The sequence below is a fragment of the Chionomys nivalis genome, chromosome 5, assembly GCF_950005125.1.
Source record: "Chionomys nivalis chromosome 5, mChiNiv1.1, whole genome shotgun sequence".
Classification (NCBI taxonomy): Eukaryota; Metazoa; Chordata; class Mammalia; order Rodentia; family Cricetidae; genus Chionomys; species Chionomys nivalis.
The window spans coordinates 76072100-76093070 of NC_080090.1; the positions used below are offsets into that span (position 1 = coordinate 76072100).

The following is a 20971-nucleotide window of genomic DNA, read 5'->3' on the forward strand; positions in this document are numbered from 1 at the left end:
AAAAACAGGCCAGGCAGTGATGGCGCACACCTTTAATCCCACACTCGGGAGGCAGAGGCAGGCAGATTTCTGTGAGTTCAAGACCAGCCTAGTCTACAAGAGTTAGTTCCAGGACTGGCTCCAAAGCTGCAGAGAAACCCTATCTCAAAAAAACTCAAAAAAAAAAAAAAATCAAAAAACATAAAACAAATAAAAAGAAATATACAGAGAAGAAAACACAAACATCAATCAATAATGGCAAAGTACATGCAGATTATATAAAACGCAAAATAAATGAATTATACTGACAACTTATGCATGGAATTTAATGAGTGAAAAAGTATCTCAAAATTACATATAGCATACTTTTTACTAAGTAAAAATATACATATATATCCTTTTTAAAGTTTGTAAAATTACAAAAACCATTTAAAAATGCAAACAGGAATCCTGGGGAGAAGGTTCAGTCAATAAAGTGTTTGAAAAATAAGGTAGTAGTATAATATTTGTGTTTGAATAAATAAAGCTTGCCTGAAGATCAGAAGACAAAGCAGTCATAATAGTCAGCCATACAGGCCAGGGAGTGGTGGCACACACCTTTAATCCCAGGACTTGGGAGACAGAGGCAGAGGGATCTCTCTGAGTTCAAGGCCACCTTTAGATTGAATCTAAAAGAGAAACAGCTCACACAAAGGTGATCCCACAGCTTGGGATCCCACGCTTTTAATCACAACACTAGGAAGGTGGAGATGGAGTGTTATGGCTGGGGAAGAGACAGGAACTCAGTGGAGTGTGGATTTGATGTGGGTGGTGAGCACTGCAGGATCGCCCTTTTGTCTGAGCCTTGGTATGTTAAGATCTCTCTAGTGGCTTGGCTGCTTTTCTTTTCTGATATTTAGGTTGAACTCCAATATCTGTCTCTGAGATTTTATTATTCATGCTACACCCCAGAACTCACATTAAAAAAAAAATAATAATGGCATAACAATCATGCTCAGAATCTCAGTGCTGGGGAAGTAGAGGTAAATGCACACATGTACAGATACGGAGAAACATAAACACACACACACACACACACACACACACAGAGTGGCAAAGGTGAACAAGAAACAGAATTCCACACGATGGCTACGTTGAATGAAGAGAGGGAAAATACAGATTACATTAGAAACAGTAAGACAGAGGAAAATACAAGAAATTTATTCATATTCTTAGGTATTTATTGTATTTTAAATAAACAATAGTCAAATAAATAAACTATGAGCCAATCATAAATTTGTTATCAATCATGATATAAACCATAAATTTGTTATAAATCAAGTATAAATACACATTATTTATTCTTTGAATTCTCAGCAAATTAAGAAAAATAAAGGCATCACTACTGTCTTCCTCCTCCATTTTCTCAATCTACTCACATACTAAAAATGCTAGTTACTTTACTTCTTAAGTATTAAGTATATTCAAATCTACATCCACCTCTACTTTCAGTCTTGCTTATTCTCAACTGGCATTTTACTAATATCTATGCTTATAATGTCAAAAATGCATCCTTGCAATGTAACGAAGCTGATTTTCTAAATGAAAATTTAATCATGTCATCTTTCTGAAAAACATTTTAATAGCTTACTATTATTCGCAGAATACAGAGAAGAATCTTAATGAAGGCTGCTGCACACATGAACTCACAGTGGCTATGACTACATGCTTAAAGCCTCTGCAGATCAAGTTAGCATACTAGCACGGATGGGGAGGGGTTCATGAAGTCCCATACATATGGGGACATTTGGGGAGCTAAAGGCTACTTACTAATAGCTGTTGGAGAAGAAAAGAGGTAGTTTTATTCAGGAATGTGTTCCTTCAGAGACTACTCTGGTACAGCCCTATACCCTTGCACATATAGGCAACACTCAGTAGACTTGGTGGGCTTAAAAGCAGAGTACATGAGATTGGGACAGAAACAAGGTTATTAGAGGAGCTAAAGGGAGGAAGTGAGTAGAAAGGCATGAGGGGTGGATGTGACCAATACATATTATATGTATATATGAAATTCTCAAGCAATAAAAGTCTCTCAAATAATAGTGTTAAGATTTTTAGATGTTTAAAATAATCAAAAGTCCTAGGAATACTTATTTATTGTCCCTGAATCTCATAGATAACATGTAGGAATTTGAAAACCTTGAGAAACTTATTTTTTCACCGTATAATTCTAAAATGTTTCACTGATACTTAATAAGAAAAAAAGAAAGGAAAGTATCAATCAACCTAAAATACACTATGTGATCGGACCCTATCCTTCAGGTATAATTTGACAGTTGTTTCCTAGTATCTACCTTTGTTTTTTGAATAAGAGTTGAATGCCCAATGGTGACCTGGAATAAAGACAATCTTCCTTGTTTCCTTTGCTAATTCAAGTTACCAAGCTTTATTTAAAAAGAAGTAAGCATGTAACAGTGACAAATTCTACAAATGTCCATAAAGACAACAGAGTATGCTGCCTGCTTTCTACCATCTGAAATCTGGAACTGTGGTAGAAGGACCAAACTCGGGCAATGATCTTGGACCATAAAGAAACCTCTGAAATAGCAGACATGCACAAAGGAACAAAACTGTTGCGTAACAAAACAAACCTCAACAAATACAAAAAAATTGGAACAACCCAATGTACCTTATCAGATCACCATGGTATAAAACTAGAAGTCAACAACAAGACTAATTCCAGAAAACCCACAAACACATGGAAATTAAACAATGCTCACCTGAATCATCAATGGGTCAAGGAAGAAATAAAGGAAGAAATTAAAGACTTCCTAAAGTTCAATGAAAATGACCACACAACAAACCCAAATTTATGGGACACAATGAAAGCAGTGTTTAAGAGGAAAGTTCATAGCACTAAACACCTACATAAAGAAACTGAAAAAATCCCACACTAGTGAATTAACAAAACATTTGAAAACTTTAGAACAAAAGAAGCAAACTCACCTAAAAAAAACTAGATGGCAGGAAATAATCAAACTGAGAGCTGAAATCAACAAAATGGAAATAAAGAAAACAATACAAAGAATCAAGGAGACAAAGAGCTGGTTCTTCAAGAAAATCAACAAAATAGACAAACCTTTATCAAAGCTAACCAAAAGGCAGAGAGAGAATATCCAAATTAAAATCAGAAATGAAAAGGGGGACATAACAACAGTCACAGAGTAAATACAGAGAATCATCAGGTCATATTTCGAAAACCTGTACTCCACAAAATTGGGAAACTTAAAGGAAGTGGACAACTTTCTGGATAAATATCACTTACCAAAATTAAATCAAGACCAGATAAGCAAACTAAACAGACCTATAACTGATGAAGAAATAGAAACAGTCATCAAAAGTCTCCCAACCAAAAAAAAAAGCCCAGGACCAGATGGTTTTAGCTCAAAATTCCACAAGACTTTCAAAGAACTAATACCAATACTCCTCAACAAAAAAAAAAAACAGAAGGGGCTGGAGAGATGGCTCAGAGGTTAAGAGCACTGACTACTCTTCCAGAGGTCCTGAGTTCAATTCCCAGCAACCACATGGTGGCTCACAGCCATCTATAATGAGATCTGGTGCCCTCTTCTGGCATACAAGCATACATGGAAGGAATGTTGTATACATAATAAATAAATAAATCTCTAAAAAAAAATAGAAACAGAAGGAACATTGCCAAACTCCTTTTATGAAGCTACAATTACCCTGATATCCAAACCACAGAAAGACATTACTAAGAAAGAGAATTACAGACCAATCTCACTCATGAACATTGATGCAAAAATACTAAATAAAGTACTAGCAAATCGAATCCAAGAACACATCAGAACCATCATCTTCCATGATCAAGTCGGCTTCATCCCACAAATGCAGGGATGAAAATGGGAAGTACTTGAATGCATTGGCACAGGGAACCACTTCCTAAATAGAACCCCAGCAGCACAGACACAGAGAAACAACTAATAAATGGGACCTCCTGAAATTGAAAAGCTTCTTTAAAGCAAAGGACACGGTCAACGAGACAAAACGACAGCCTACAGAATGGGAAAAGATCTTCACTAACCCCACATCAGAGAGAGGTCTGATCTCCAAAATATACAAAGAACTCAAGAAACTGGACACCAAAAGAACACATAATCCAATAAAAGAAAAATGGAGTAGAGACCTCAACAGAGAACTCTCAACAGAGGAATCCAAAATGGCTGAAAGACACTTAAGGAAATGTTCAACATCCTTAGTCATCAGAGAAATGCAAATCGAAACAACTCTGAGATTCCATCTTATACCTGAAAGAATGACCAAGATCAAAAACGCTGATGACAACTTATGCTGGAGAGGTTGTGAGAAAAAGGGAACACTTCTGCATTGCTGGTGGGAATGCAAGCTGGCATAACCCCTTTGGATGTCAGTGTGGCGATTTTAGGAAACCTTCCTCAAGACCCAGTAATACCACTTTTGGGTATATATCCAAAGGATGCTCAATTGTGCTACAAGGACATATGCTCAACTATGCTCATAGCAGCTTTGTTTGTCATAGCTAGAACCTGGAAACAAACTAAATGCCCCTCAATCGAAGAATGGACTAGGAAAATGTGGAACATTTACACAATGGAGTACTACACAGCAAAAAAAAAAATGACAGCTTGAATTTTGCAGGAAAATGGATGGAGCTAGAAAACATTATTTTGAGTGAGGTACCCAGACACAGAAAGACAATTATCACATGTACTCACTCTTAGGTGGTTTTTAAGCATAAAGCAAAAAAAAAGCCAGTCTACAAACCACAATCCCAGAGAACTTAGACAATAATGAGGACACTAAGAAAGACTTACATAGATCTAATCTACCTGAGAAGTAGAAAGTAGAAAAAGACAAGATCTCCTGAGTAAATTGGGAGCATGGGACCTTGGGGGAGTGTTGAAGTGGGGAAGGGAGAGGCAGGGAAGGGAGCAGAGAAAAATGTACAGCTCAATAAATATCAATTAAAAGAAAAACTGTTGCATATAACATGACATCTCCCCATTGTTCTCCATAATTAGCTACTGGCCAGAATCTTTTTACTAGTCACATTTTCTTTTACCATGAAGCTGTCATTAGTCTGGAATGACCCTCTGCCTCTTCCTCCAGTTAATACCTACTTAACCTACAGTTTCAGCTGAAATATTACTTACTCAGTTTGCTCAGACCTCCTCTGTAGTGGTATTTTGTTTGTGTTTTAACAAATAAAGCTCATCTGAAGATCGGAGGGTAAAGCAGCCATACTAGTCAGCCATACAGGCCAAGGAGTGGTGGCACATACCTTTAATCCCAGGACTCTGGAGACAGAGGCAGAGGGATCTCTGTTAGTTCAAGGTCACCCTGAGCTAAACAAAACTGAATCATCTAAAAAAGAAACAGAACTCACACAAAGGTGATTCTAGCACTTGGGGTCCTATGCATTTAATCCCAGAACTAGAGAAGTAGAGACAGGAATGTTATGGCTTGGCGGAAAGAGAAATATAAGGTGGAGGAGACAAGAACTCAGTGCACTCTGAGGACTATCCCTGCAGTTTGAGGATCACCCCTGAAGTCTGAGGTTTGGTGGAGATAGATGTAGTTTGAAGATGCAGTGTAAGGGCAGAACTGCCCTTTTGGTCTGAGGATTCAAAGAGGTAAAAGGTCTCTCAAATAGTTGGCTATACTACTTCTCTGATCTCTCAGCTTTCTCCCCTAATATCTGACTCTGGGTTTTTATTATTAAAACCCATTAGAATTTGTGTCACACTCCTCAACAAGGACAAATTCCTTTTTATTTATTCAGTAAATAACTTTGCCTTCAACAGTTTGACTCCTTGGTTCATCTCTGCCTAGGGGGTCTTGAAAAGTGATGCCTGAGAAAGATGTCTTTATATAGGAGCTTTGTGCCATACTCATATGCTAACAATGTGCCTTAGAGTGGGAACTTTGGGTCAGCATTATCATTTCTGTCTCCTATGGGCAGGAGACTAAGGTAACCTACATGAATAACCAATCAGATCTATAAAAACCATCACCACTACAAATCATTTGGAATTTCCCTGAAGAGTGTCAGAAAGCACTGAGTGAAAAGTCAGTATGATTTGTAACACCACTGGCAGAATATAACTGGAAGTTCCACCCTTAGAACTTTTCTGGATTTTGTTTCAAATAACTTTTATTGATTTTTATCTGTGTATCAGTTCTAGTAAACCATAGCTGGTGAGTCTAACAGCTTTTGGTGAAGCCTACAAGTCTTTCTAACTACTCAATCAACTCTCTTCTGACAGGCAGAAGAGATGTAGTCAAATAAAAAGACAGTTAGTAAATCATAACTCAGCTGTCAGTAACATGACAAGAGGATTTTGTACAAAAGTATCACTGCAATGTAATGCTTCAGCTTTCAACATACAATCACATCCAGTTCAAATGCAATCTTTAAATTTCAGAAAATACCCCTAAAAGTCTAAATACTCTTCACTGCAAACCTTAAAGCTCTTGAAACATAATCATGGATGATTTTATGTAATAATTCTCTTCACAGGCTCTCATAAAACATAATGTTGGGAAACCAGTAATTTGACATCTTAAAGATAGTACAATACAAATAAAATATTAAATAATGTTAAGAAAGAAATTTAACCCAGGGGGCTGGACAGGTGGCTCAGTGATTAAGAGCACTAACTCCTCTTCTAAAGGACTGGAGTTTGATCCTAGCACCCACATGGTGGTTAGCAATTGTCTCTAACTCTGGTTCCAGGGGATCCGATGCCCTCTTCTGGCCTCTGCAGGCAATGCATGTGACAGGTAGGTAGATATGCATGAGGGCAGATCTGCTTGCTACCCGGATGGCAGCACCTATGATGGTGGTGAGTAGACTGAGGAGCTGGTCTGTTTGCCCCCTCAATCCATGGTGACGGCAGTGAGGAGTAGACTGAGGGAAAGATCTACTTGCCACCTAGTGCCATGATGATGATGATGTCTGGGCCGAGCTGCTGCCAAGGACTATATGGGGTCCCTGTCCAAGAATAGCCATGGTCTGTGTTTGATGTCCATGTCTCCTGGTGCTATCAAGTGTTTGCTGATTCCAGTAGCCTGGGCTGCCTCCTTCATCCATGTTTGAGTCAACGATCCAGGCTGCTGCTGGGGCCATACTGACCAGGATGGCCTTTGCTGTCACTTGGGACTATGAAGACAACCAGGTCTAGGCTACTGTCAAGGACCATGTCTGGGTTCGGGGTCCTACCACAGCTGTCTATGTTGACCCCCATGTCAAAGGGAGCCATGAAAGGCCACATGAAGCCTGAGATCTGGGCTGCAACCTATGGCTTCATTTGTGCATGGGCCATACTTCTACCAAAGCCATCCTAATACAAGTTGCTGGAGCTACTACCTGGAGTTAGGATGTCAGCCAGGCCGAGGGGCTGCCTGAGGCCATGTCTGGGTCTATGTCCCAGCCGCAGTTGGGTCTCTGTTGAAGTCTGTGGCCCAGGTTGCCACTAGGGCCAATATAGAAGTCCGAGATCTAGACCAGAGACTGCAACTTGGTTGGACTCTGAGGGCCACATCACAGCAGGGGCCATACAGATATGGGTGGACTGTGCTGCCACCCGGGGTCAAAGTGTCATCTGGGTCCAGGCTGCTGCTGAGGGTCATGTTAGGGTCTGTGGCCCTACTATATCTTGGATCTGTGCTGATGTCCAATGCACCTGTTACCATAGAAAGTCATGTAGTCAACAGAGATCAAGGGCCATGTAGGTGTCTCAGGGCCATCCTGCCCCTGGGGCAATGGTGACATCCAGACCCAGTCACTGATGAGGACCAAGTCGGGGTCCATTGTTCTACCATAGCTGGAGTCTGTGCTGAAGTCCGGGTCCTGCACCGTTATCAAAGGTCACATAGAGTCCCAAGGTTAGGGCCACAACCATTCCCACCTGAGTGACAAGTCCCTTCACCCCGAGAAAGGATGTCTACTGGACTCAAGCTGATGTTGTAGGCCGTGTCTGGGTCCATGGCCTACCTACAGCTGGGGCTGTGTGGATGTCTGTGGTCTATGTCACCTCAGGAGGCCCTGAGAACCATGCGAGATGAAATCAAGAGGGCCATGCTCTTCCTCTCAGTGTGGGATTATAAAGGTATTTATGTTCATAATTATAATTCTATACTTTTGGAAGTAACATTTTAACTCAGTAATAAAAGCATATTTTCCAGAAAGAACAAAGAAATTCTAACTTCTCTTAAATATATGAAATTCAGAAGTTAAAGAAAAATAGAAGGAGACCAAGAATAAACAAACAAATGGAAAGAAGAAAAAACCAGAGAGGTTACCAAAGGTTCTTAAGACCTACAGTCTGAGCTAACAGGTAGGAACTGAAATAAATTCCTATGTTTATACATGATTTGAGGATATCAGAAACAATCACAATTTTTAAACTTAAATAATTTTTTGGCTTGGATTTCAAACACTGATCAAACCAACAAACTAAACTATTTCTTTTTCAACTTTTCAAAACAATGGGCCAGTTATATGAAGGAAATCTAATGTGGATTTAACGTTTTCCTGATCACTGTATAAACAAGAGCAGTTCTGAAAGTGTGAAGCTAAATCTCTAGGAAGAACAAAAATCCTTTCTAAGTTCAATTACTTCTATTGTAATTCTAAGGCAGTTTTCACCTTTTCCCCTGCTTTCCCATTTGCTGATGGCATAAAAGTAATGGTGTATTTAAAAAAAACAACTTAGATGTCCTTCAACAGAAGAATGGATAAAGGAAGTGTGGCACATCTACACATTAGAGTACTATTCAGCAGTAAAAAAACAATGACATCTTGAATTTTGCATGCAAATGGATGGAATTGGAAAATACTATTCTGAGTGAGATAACCCAGACCCAAAAATATGAATATGGTATGTACTCACTCATTAGTGGATACTAGCCATAAACAAAGGACTATAGTTCATGATCCTAGAAGCTAAGTAATAAGGTGAACCCAAAGAAAAACACATATAGATCCACCTGAAAATTGGAAGCAGAAAAAAAATCGCCTGACAAATTCTGGGAGCATTGGGCTGGGGAGGGGGGGTAGAGGGAAGGGGAGAAGGGAAAGAAAAGGGGAGAAGGGGAGGGTTGGGGAGAGCTTGAGGGAATGGATAGTGGAGATGGAGGAAGGACAAATATGAGAGCAAGGAAAGAGATATCTTGATTGAGGGAGGCATTTTGGGGATAGCAAAGAAACCTGGCTCTAGAAAAATTCCCAGGAATCCACAAGGATGACCCCAGCTAAGACCCTAAGCAATAGAGGAGAGGGTGCACGAACTGGTCTTGTCCTATAGTCAGACTGATGATTATCTTAAATATCACCATAGAACCTTCATCCAACAACAAATGGAAACAGAGGCAGAGACCCACATTGGAGCACTGGACTGAGCTCCCAAGGTCCAGTTGAAGAGTGGAAGGAGGGAGAATATGAGCAAGGACGTCAAGACCATGAGGGGTTTACCCACTGAGACAGTGTGCCGGAGCTAATGGGAGCTCACCAACTCCTACTGGACTGGGAGTGAACGAGCATGGGATCAAACTAGTCCCTCTGAATATGGTTGACAGTTGGAAGAGACTGAGGGGCCAATGACAATGGCACTGGGATTTGTCTCTACTGGATGTATTGGCTTTTTGGGATCCTATTCTCTTTGGAAGTATACCTTGCTCAACCTGGATGTAGCGAGGAGGGCCTTCAACTTTCCACAGAGCAGGGTGCTTTGTCCTCTCTTTAAGATTGGAGGAGGGCCGGGCGGTGGTGGCGCACGCCTTTAATCCCAGCACTTGGGAGGCAGAGGCAGGCGGATCTTTGTGAGTTCAAGACCAGCCTGGTCTACAAGAGCTAGTTCCAGGACAGGCTCCAAAGCCACAGAGAAACCCTGTCTCGAAAAACCAAAAAAAAAAAAAAAAAAAAAAAAAAAAAAAAAAAAAAAAAAAAAAAAAAAAGATTGGAGGAGGGTGGGGGGAAGATTGTGGACGGAGTGGGAAGGGAGTTGGGTGGGGAAGAAGTGGGAATTTGGATTGGTATTTTTTAAAGTAATAAAATAAAATAATAATAACAATAATAACAAATAACTCCTGATACTCAAAAAATAAATAAAAATTAAAAACCCAAACAGTAGCATTAAGCAGTTTAATTTTAAACTAATTTTTACACAACTTTAATCCCTGTGATAGTTTGAATTGTAAGCTAAGTTGATACCTTTTTTCTGGAACATCATTTTTACTTGAAAGAATAAATGACTAACCAACATGATTTCAACCAAGAGTATCTGACAATTTTTTTTCTTAAAATAAATAATAGCACCCTATAAGAAAATCTCACGAGTGTTTATCATTAATTTGAACTTGCAAATAAAAATTAGAATTTTTATTTATAAATTTATTTATAAAACTCTGAACAAACCCTATGTTTACAAACTTCATGACATGATTTTTCTAATATAGAGAATGATTTTTAACAAATGTGACTTGCTACAATCCTCAGTTCGATCAAATAAATATTTAAATGAAGTATATAAACAGTGAGTTTTCCAAATAACATTGTTTTACAATCATTTAGAATAAAAAAATGGGTGGTGGCGCATGCCTTTAATCCCAGCACTCGGGAGGCAGAGGCAGGCGGATCTCTGTGAGTTCGAGACCAGCCTGGTCTACAAGAGCTAGTTCCAGGGCAGGCTCCAAAACCACAGAGAAACCCTGTCTCGAAAAATCAAAAAAAAAAAAAAAAAGACTAGAATAAAAAAATGACAAAGGATAAAATAATCCACAGGAATTTAACAGAGCAAAAGGCTCATTTCACAAAACAACTAACATTTTGGGGTTTTTTTCTTGAGACAAGGTCTTACTGTATAGCCTTGGATGAGCATGAACTCATTATACTGACCAGTCTGGCCTCCAACCAGAGTTCCACCTGCCTCTACCTCCAAACTCTGAGATTAAAGGCCTGCAGCAGCACCACCCAATTTGACATAACTTTAAGAATAACACTTTGAGAGTTTCCATACAGTGTCAAAGAACATCAGTTACCTAAAAATATATTACTTCTCTCCTAACTACACACATATTAAAGTGCAGATTTTCTTTACTGACTTCAACCAAAGCAAACCAAACAAAAAGAAACTGTTGGGGAATATCACTTTCAGATGCACGACTTTTGTTTACACTGCATTCATTTAATGAAGTTATGTTACTGTGCTTGTCTAAAATGCTTGATGGTCCTAATAAAGAGCTGAACAGTCAACATTAAGGCAGGAACAATGATAGGTGGGGGCTGGCAGCCAGAGAGTATAAATAGGAGAATTCTGGGAGGAGGGACAATGAGGAACAAGGGAACAAGGAGAGGTGGACATCAGGGGCCAGCCACCCAGCTATACCGCCAGCCATGGAGAAAGAAGTAAAGAAAGGTATACAGAAATAGAGAAAGATAAAAGCCCAGAAGCAAAAGGTGGTCGGGATAATTTAACTTAAGAAAAGCTGGCAAGAAGCAAGCCAAGCTAAGGCCAAGCATTCATAAGAATAAGCATGTGTGTGATTTATTAGGGAGCTGGTGTCAGACCAGCTTCACTTACCAGGGTAGGAGCATAGGGATTAGAAAAATAAGTAAAGAGAACAAAGACAAGAGTGAAAGTAATAAAACAGAAGCATAGGATAGTACTGGGAGGAAGTTCTAGTACTGAAAGTGCCACGTTTTATTTTCCATATACTTTTATACCCCAATACAACACGGGGAGAAGGCAAGAGACTGCTTTAACATGATACAAAGGACAACTGGAACAGCTACTTGCTTCAATACTTTGAAACATCAAGTCACTAATTCATAAGAAAAGCATTCTGTTGTTTAGACAATGAACCCACCCTGGACCAAGTATATTGCAGGCAGCCACTCCCTAGGTCAAACTTCTTAACTGAAAAGAAAAAGCAGAAGTAGGCTTGAATTCTCTGACCCTTGGTCAGGGTGGAGTGGATCCACCTTCATGGCCATCTCAATGTCCACAACACCAAGCAACTACACTCTAGGTAAGAGTGTGCAGCCACACTCATTAACAACTTTAAACAAGAGAAGGTGGAAACAGACTCACATTTTTGGGCCTCCACAAGCTAGGTGGAGGGTCCCTCAAAAAGCCAAAAGAGCTTAACATCTCACAACAAGAGACTAATGAGGAAACAATCTACATGGATGCCATTAATCCAGGTATTATACACATTTGAGATGATTTAAAACAATGGATTTTTTTCTTTTTACCACTTTCACATTTTGGTTTGGTAGAGTTATATTTTCATTTAAAATATGTTATTTGAGCCTCATAAAATTATATTATAGAATGGGTGCTTATTATGGTAGACAACTTGAGTTTGTTCATAAGTTACTTATATTAACATGTAACAATCTTGTTAAATTTTAATCAATTAATCACCTTTTAAATGTCTCAGAGATAATCCAAAAGTAATTTCTGGCAATAAATTTTTAATGTGCAAGGGGACCCCACAACAGAAGAAAAGTACTAAATTAGATACCAATACATAGAGTCCCTTGACTTGTGCAATTTTTCAGACAATCTACAGACCATACCTGTTTGGCAAAAAATATTGTTTCAAGTCTGGAGTCCTGAACCACAGAGCCTGCAGGTTCTTCTCCTGGCTGCCACTTGAAAAGAAAAATTAGCCCATGAACTGGCCTACAAAATGAAAAACTAAATTAGCAACATCAAAACCACATGATCAACATATTAAGTCATAGCTATTTCACAAAGAATGCAAATTAACTAAATTAAGCGAATACAGAAAATTTTTAACTAAAACAGCCATTTACTCATTAGAATGTGGGTTTAAAATCTAGATCATTTAGAACAGAATTATATAGGTTTTTTTCTCAAATTTGGAGACGATTCATTCTTTTGTGAAATCACCTTAAAAAAACAGGAAAATAACTGAGTGAGTATGCTAACACAAACCCAGCACTTGGGAGGTAGAGACAAAAAGAACAGGAGTTTGAAGCCAGCCTGAGCAACTACATGTCATAAACAAGGGAAATCGAAAATAAAGAACACAGTAAAACTGGAAGCTATTCATTTATATCAAACTCCAGTATGTACAAATAAAGTTCCTATACAGTATTTATATAAAAACAGCTGACTGTACACACTTTTGCATGATTACTGAATTTACATATAACCCTCAAACTACCGTCAGAATGACTACTGCCATCTCAGACATAATGACGTTACTCACTCTAAATAGACTTATAAGAAACATGAAGTCATTAAGATTTATCTTTGACAGCTTCCTTCTCAAAAAAAAAAAAAATTCTTTACTGTATTTTAAAATACAGTTCATATGATACATCTTCACCTTTCCTGATGATAACCAGAATGAATTTCATCTTCAACCACTGCTCTTTCTACGGGCAAGATGAAAGCAGAAGAAAGAAATTTATCTTTTTCTTACCACTAAAAACAGTATTGTAGCTATAAGTGCTCATCCCCCCCACCTCTATTTTATTTATTTTGTAGGCTTTGTGTAACAAAGTCTCACTCTGTAGTCCAAACTGGCCTCAAACTCATCCCAGCCCTTTGCCGCAGCCTCCTAAACTGAGATTACAAACAATGAGGCAGCAGACCCAGCTGCCATTTTCCCCTTGAAAAGTCTATTTCTTATGGCCATTCTAAGACTCTAAGAACTCTCCCTAGCCGGGCGGTGGTGGCACACACCTTTAATCCCAGCACTCGGGAGGCACAGGCAGGCGGATCTCTGTGAGTTCGAGACCAGCCTTGTCTACAAGAGCTAGTTCCAGGACAGGAATCAAAAGCTATGGAGAAACCCTATCTCGAAAAATAAAAAATAAAAAAAAAAAAAAAAAAGACCTCTGCCAAAATGAAAACTTATCTGGTCCTCCATTTGTAGCTACAGTTAATGTTTTCTGTTTGTTTGTAAAGACAGAATCTTATTACATAGTCTCTACAAACAAACAGGTTGGCCTGGCCTAGAAGTATCTACATATCCATCACTTGATCACTTGCTAGGATCAAAAAAAAAAAAAAAACCACTAAATGTACTCAGTCTAGGATAATTCAGTAAAATGAAGAGACAAAACTAAAACTTCACTTACTTTAACTTTTCAAAACTCTCAGGCTCTAAGCTCCATATTTCTTCTACTTGAGCTCCTCGGCAACCTGAAATAAATTATTTTCTTTAGAAAACAAATAACTTATTTTCTCCTTTACCAATAACACACTAACTAAAAGAAAGACAATTCCAGGACAAAGACAAATTAAAATGGTAAAGCTACTACCACTCCTAGCCAGTGCCCACTGCTGCCTACATTGCTTCCCAGTGAATTACTGTGAAAGCAGCAACTAAATGATCTCTACCTTCAATGTATCTCTATTTTCAGCTCTGTTTCTTACCTACCTCTCTTTTTTTTTTATTTTTTATTTATTTATTTATTTGGTTTTACGAGACAAGGTTCCTCTGTGTAATCGCTCAGGCTGTTCTGGAACTCATTCTGTAGACCAGGCTGGCCTGGCCTTGAACTCACAGAGATGCGCCCCATTCCAACTCTGACTCCTGAGTGTGCCATCAACACTCAGCCGTAACGCCCTTCTTAAATCATCATATACTTTCTTATGTGAAAGAACAACTGTGACTTTTGATCTTTATTTTCGATACATTCCTTGTATGTATTTTCTACAAAAGACTCTCCTACATCACTCTTTTCCTAACCCAAGCACAATCTTCTAGACCACCAGTTTCCAACTGCAGTGATTTTGCTCCCCTGGGAATATACAGTAATGTCTACAGAGACCTTTTTTTTTTTTTTATTGTCACAAGTCTGGAGAGTACAGATGACTTACCACCGATCTCAAGTAGGAAGACAGAATGACAAACATTATACAGGACACAAATCATCTGGCTGTGTGAGATAATACATCTAAAGTTCCCAGTACTCGGAACTAACAAAAAAAGTCAAAGACAGCTAACACAGTATAATTTAAATACAAGAGTTCAAGGCCAGCCTGAGCAATGTAATGAGGCCTCCAGAATTACCTAATAGTGTCATCCCCAATTAAGAAACTTTATTCTAGAAGAACCATAGTAGTCATGTGGTAAACTCTCAGCCCCAACTGCTAAATTTGAATCATGACTTAACCATTTACTATGCATGACCATTTTGCCTCTATATCCTCATTCTCATACAGCTGTTGTGAGGCACAAATGAAATAAAACATATTTAAAACAGTGCCTAACACTGTAGGCCACTCGATGTTAGCTAGTATCACAATACATAAAAATGACTATGCCTACCAATGTCTCTTGTGTGCAAACGATTTCAGATGGATTCTCTAATACTTATAGAGTATATATGACTCACAGAAGAGTATTCAAGATACTAAGTTGTCAGCCTAAATTCACCAGAGCTTCTACTAATTAAAACTAATTAAAACATTTGCTTGCAGTTGTCTGGAAATGTAATACTCCTGATTATTTTCAAGTGAGTACTGAAGAAGCCTTCAGGCCTCCTAGAAAACTTGAATGTTCTCTAGTTCAATGTTAGAGTACCTCCATTCAATCCCTAGCACAGAACCAAAGCTTAAGCTCAAATGCCTATCACCTGTCTCTTGTTTCATTCTCTCAAGTGCTGAATTACGGGTCTGAGCTACCACACCTGGCTGTCTTGAAGCTCAAACTTGAAAGAAAAAAAAAATCAGAGCTTTGCTTTTCTCATGCACATATACAAATCAAAGCCAGTACCTGTTTTGTCTAAAGCAAAATTAAAAAAAAAAATGTATTCCTGTTACACACAGAGGGAGGAAAACAATACCAAACACAAAGAACTTAACTCTCCTACTCTGTATTAAATAAAAAGTTGAGAATAATCAAGCAGTGTAGTCCCTGCAAACAGACAGAAGAGCCTTAATTTGGATTCCCAGTTCCCACAAAAAAAAGTAAAAGACAGCAGGCTACCATAACCCTAACCCTTAGGAGGCAGGAGAGTGGCAAGAGACATGCAGATTTTTGGAGCTTATTGGCCAGCTGGCCTAGTTAACAGTTAAGATCTAGGTTCAATTAGAGAACCTATCTCAAAACACTGGAGAGAAATTGAAGAAACCTTTAGCCTCCAAAAAACACATGTGTACTAAACACACACACACACAAAGATGAGGGAAGAATTTTTGTAGTTAATGAAGTACTAGGATTTATCAAATCCTTTTTGTGTGCCAGGTACAAGTAGTAGGCCCTGTCAAGAACAGACATCAATCAACCACTGCAACACTTATCAAGCCTTACGATCCAAGAGATAAAGACATACAAACCAAAGACAGTGCAGAATGCGTATGTTAGATATGAAGGATACACAGGACACAGTCTACAAGCTCAGGGTTGGACAGATCAATCATTACCACAGATGTCTATGAGAACATTTCCATGAGTAAATGAACTAAATTCTAGACTATATGATCATATATTCTGTCATCCAAACCAGAACACTCTTCTAGAGGTTCTAAAATTAAAATGACAGAAATTTTGAAATATTTATGCACTAACATATTGACACAGGTGGTTTTATAGAACATAAAACTCCATTTTTTATTTGTTTGTTTATTTATTAAAGTCTACAGCACCTGGTATTCCCACGTGGTCTCCCATCCAAGTACTAACTAGGCCCGACCCTGCTTAGCTTACGAGATCGGACACATTCAGGGTGGTATGGCCATAGACTATTTATTTGTTTATTTGAAACAGGGTTTCTCTGTGTAACAGCCCTAGCTGTCCTGGAATTAACTCAATAGACAAGGTTGACCTCGAACTCACAGAGATCTGCCTGCTTCTGTCTCCCAAGTGCTGGAATTAAAGGCGTGAGCCACAACAACCTGACAAAACATCAAATCTAATTTCAAAAATATTCTCATTTTTCTCCCCACCCTCCTTAGATTTTCACTAATCAACTTATGTTGACCCTGAATTTGTGATTCTCCAGCATAAGCCTCCCATACCTGGCCAAGAAAAAATGATTTACAGTAGTCATACTTTTGGTTTTAAATGAGAGATTTTATTAAATATATAGCAAGTCAAAAGTAAACGAACAATCGTAAATTACAGGTACTTAGCAAAAGTCATTAAATTGGCCTCAACTTACCCCATTAGTCTCTGCTGGATGTTGTGAAAGCTGTGATTTGTTCTTTCCCCAGAAGCCTCACCGGAGGGGACAATCTGCTCTGCCCAATCAGCTACCTCAAAGGGACTTCCCCAGTGGATTTATGCTCAGTGTTTTCAGACTTGAGGATGTTTTGGTTTCGGATTATTTAGGATTTATTATTTTATGTGTTTTGCCTGCATGTATTTATGTGCACATGTATTTATGTACTTACAGAGGTCAAATCTCTTGGAACTGGAGCTACAGTTTCATGAGCTGCCATGTGGGTGCTAGGAATCAAATCCAGGTCCTCTGAAAAGCAATTGGTGCTCTTAACTTTTCAGTCAACTTAACTCTGCAGCCTAGAATGATGCTTTTTCCTAAGTGTTTATTTTTTAATTGTTTAATTGTATGTCTGCATATGCATGAGTTCAGGTGTCCTTGGGACCCAGAGGGATCCCCTGGAGCTGGAGTTACAAGCAGTTATAAGCATACGTGTTCTTAATCACCGCACTATCTCTGCGGTCCTGACTTGATGCTCTATCTTTCCATCTTTTGCTACATATTTTCTTACTTTAAATTGCTACATACTTAATAAACTCATGAATTACAAACCAAGAGTATGGCTATCAGGATTCTCCAAACCAAAGAGAACAATAATTTTCTTAAATACACACACAGCACCCTTCCCTATAAAAACTAATTTGGTGGTATTCTCCCAAAATGCTATTCCCTTAAACAACTGCTATCTTTCAACAGATGGCTTCAAAACAATTTTTCATTTTCTTAACATCACCAAGTCTACCAAAAGCAGTAGGGATGACTCCAGCTTCCGCACACCCCACAAAAAGCACTCTGGTAAATTTTCCTCAACCCCATTCTCAGTTAACCTATGGTACATATGATCATTGTATACATATATGTATACATGTATGCCACATGACTGGTGATATGAATAAGCAACCTTTAAAAAAAAAAAGGACTATGCAATCTGAACTTAAGAGCCCTAAATCAGAGACTGATACCCTTTAAATAATCAATCCTGTTTGGGGGATCCCAATAAATATAAGCAATGCTTATGAACCTCCCCAAACTACATTTCTTGTATGAAAGCCAAGTATTAACTTGTCTCTTTCCTCAGAATAAAGTAAAATATACCTTCGATGTGATCACAGAAGACCTAATCTCAAGGAAACATCACATTGGACCCAAGTAATTCACATCTGTAGTAAGGCACGGGTCAGTAGATACAGATGAGGAAATCACTCCAGATAAAGACCTCAGTACCTTGCTACACCTGGATCAAAACAATGAGCTAAAAGTATGTAGAGTAGATACTAGTCTAGTCAGTGTTAGTGAGTTCATTTCAAGGAAACCTGTAGTAGTAGTATTCATAATACAAACAGGCGTTTCACTTTCAAAAGAATTAACTTCCAAACCCTACTGTAAATACAAGAGCTGGGCAGGAAAAAAGATGGAAATAATTGGAATAAAGTTGGTTTTTCTTCCTTTGAAGCATTTGATGATATAAACTACCTTCATTTAACTTTTTGCAAAGTTCTACATTAGCAGTCAATCCATTAATAAACTATTGCTTTATTTTTCATATGTACAAACACATTCCACATTATTACTCAAATGTCTAACTTTACCTAAATTATTTTCAAATGCCAAGGTTTCTGTATACGTGAAACTGAAAACAACAGCTGGCTGTGGACTATATTAATTTCTTGTTATCGTGTATGTGTGTGAGAGAGTACTAATGTGCCTATGCCACAATGAGTGTGTGGAATTCTGAGGACAACTTTGGGAGGGGTGAGCGCCTTCTACTATCGTTTTTGGGGATGGAACTCAAGTGATCTTGCTTGGGCAGCAAGCCGTTTTTTGGTTACTTGTTTTATCACCACCCCTAGACTGCATGCTTTAATTTAAAAATAAACTTACTTGGGCCACTATCTAAAGTGAACTTTTTTAAAGGAAGTTAAGATTCAGAAGGTAGCCAGGAAGGAGGCGGCGCTTGCCTTTAAACCTAGTACTCGGGAGGCAGAAGTGGATCTCTGTGAGTTCAAGGCCAGCATGGTCTACAGAGCTAGTTCCGGGAGAGCTAGGGCTCTAACACAGAGAAACCCTATCTTGAAAAGATTCTGAGGGTAAAATTTAACAATAAACCTACAAACAGTTCAAATTCAATAAAGGATCAAAACGGACCGAGTTTTCATTCCTATCAAGCCTATCCTAACTGCACTTTATTAGCAACTCAGGCTAAAATTGGAGTCACTTTATCTCTTCTTTCCTGCATTCAGTAAACCAGCAGTCCTGTTAATTATTTTTTGTTTGTGTAGGACAAATATACTACTGCTCAACCTTTACTTAAGGCTGGCAGCCCTGAGAACTCCTTTTTTAATGTAGCATGTTCTGGGTGTATTCCTGCTCCAGAGAATGAGGAGAAGGTATTTCCACATGCAACTTGAAACTGAAATAATTACGCAAATACCAACTTTACTTCCTCTGTAGCCCATGACTTCATGTCAAGCCAATCACCCACAAACTTACCATTTTCAAGAAGGTTCTCTCATCTCATTCTTTCATAACTCTGAATACTGTAGGCATAATCCATCTTAATCACAAACTAATTTTATTTTAATATTTTTGACCTTCAAATTTTTTTTGAAGTCCCTAGTGACTACAGGGCAACCCAATGTATACAATATGATATATAATATGGCATGATTTTTCCTTTTCACCCAAGATCTATACTCTTCCCGCCCATTCATTACACCATACTTTTAGTGACTTGGCTAGCTGTTCCATAAACTACATTCAGATTAAGCTTACTTTTGCTTGGCTCTTCCATGATCTATATGCTTAAAACACTTTCTGTATACTCTCAATGTAAGAACACCTAATATAGTTTTAGTTCTCAGTACTTCCCAGCAGCAATTATTCTCATTAAAATTTCCCAATCGTTAACTGTATGCCGGAGGTACAGTTGAACATATGCTAGGTAATCCAAATATTCAGTCATGTACAACAGACAAGATCTACATTAATGTTTGTTCTATCTCCGGTACAAATTTTAACAACACAGTTAAAAACAATACTTGAGAAAAAAAAATTAAAATGGGGAGGGGAGCCCAAAGAGGCTGGGTACATAAGGGAAGTAAGGATAAAATGTCCTATTGGTTGACTAGTACAGAAGGAAATAGAGTCGGAAAGAAATTCAGAGGTAAGCATGTGGCCTCTAGGCGAGAAAGCACTACCTCGAGAAAACTCACTTCACCGGAAGCCAAAAAGGAGGGAGCAAAAGAACCGGGGACGCAGCGTGCAGGGCCGCGGAGTCGGCATCCGTGGAGGTCCGGAAGAGGTGCCCACACGCGAAAGGTGACAGTTCTGTTTCGAGAAACTAGCATCTCGAGTTCCTGGGCGGCTGGAGCCTCAGACACCACCCTGAAAAACGCACGCCCTAGAGCGGCGGCTCCGCACCCCGACGGCCCGAGCGATGCACCTGACCCCCACCGGGGACAGGGAGGCTCGGCGCGCGGGCAAGGGACAGTGGAAAGGACAAGAGTAGCGCGCAGGAAATGATGAGGGAGGGAGACAGGGAAGCAAGGCGCTCGAGTCAATTCAAGTCGAGTTCCAAGTCCGGAGAAGACAGCCGTGGCCAAGGCAGAGGGGATCCTCGCCCTCCCTCGTGGTGCGGCTCCCAAGATCACGGTGGAGACGCGGCTGCCCCGGGCAGCCCTACTTTCCACGCTCGCCGCCGACTCCAGTCCCTCAAGTCACTTCTCCGACGCCGGGCGTCGGGGG

General features: G+C 39.1%; 1 protein-coding gene, 1 non-coding gene and 1 pseudogene across 5 annotated transcripts in view; all 3 read right to left on the reverse strand.

Annotated features, from left to right (window-relative positions):
- Positions 1-20971, reverse strand: part of Uchl5 (ubiquitin C-terminal hydrolase L5) — a 43631-nt gene that overhangs the window by 22340 nt on the left and 320 nt on the right. For all 4 annotated transcript variants that reach the window (XM_057769938.1, XM_057769935.1, XM_057769936.1 and 1 more), the window contains exons 2-3: positions 14138-14201; positions 12602-12707 (exon numbers count right to left, since the gene is read on the reverse strand). In XM_057769938.1, coding sequence (XP_057625921.1) covers positions 12602-12707; positions 14138-14201 — 170 coding nt within the window. The remainder of the gene's footprint in view (positions 1-12601; positions 12708-14137; positions 14202-20971) is intronic.
- On the reverse strand, positions 16641-16749 carry LOC130875276 (5S ribosomal RNA; annotated as a pseudogene).
- LOC130875258 (small nucleolar RNA U109) lies at positions 19499-19630 on the reverse strand. The gene has a single exon (XR_009057192.1). It is a non-coding gene; the product is annotated as a small nucleolar RNA U109 (small nucleolar RNA).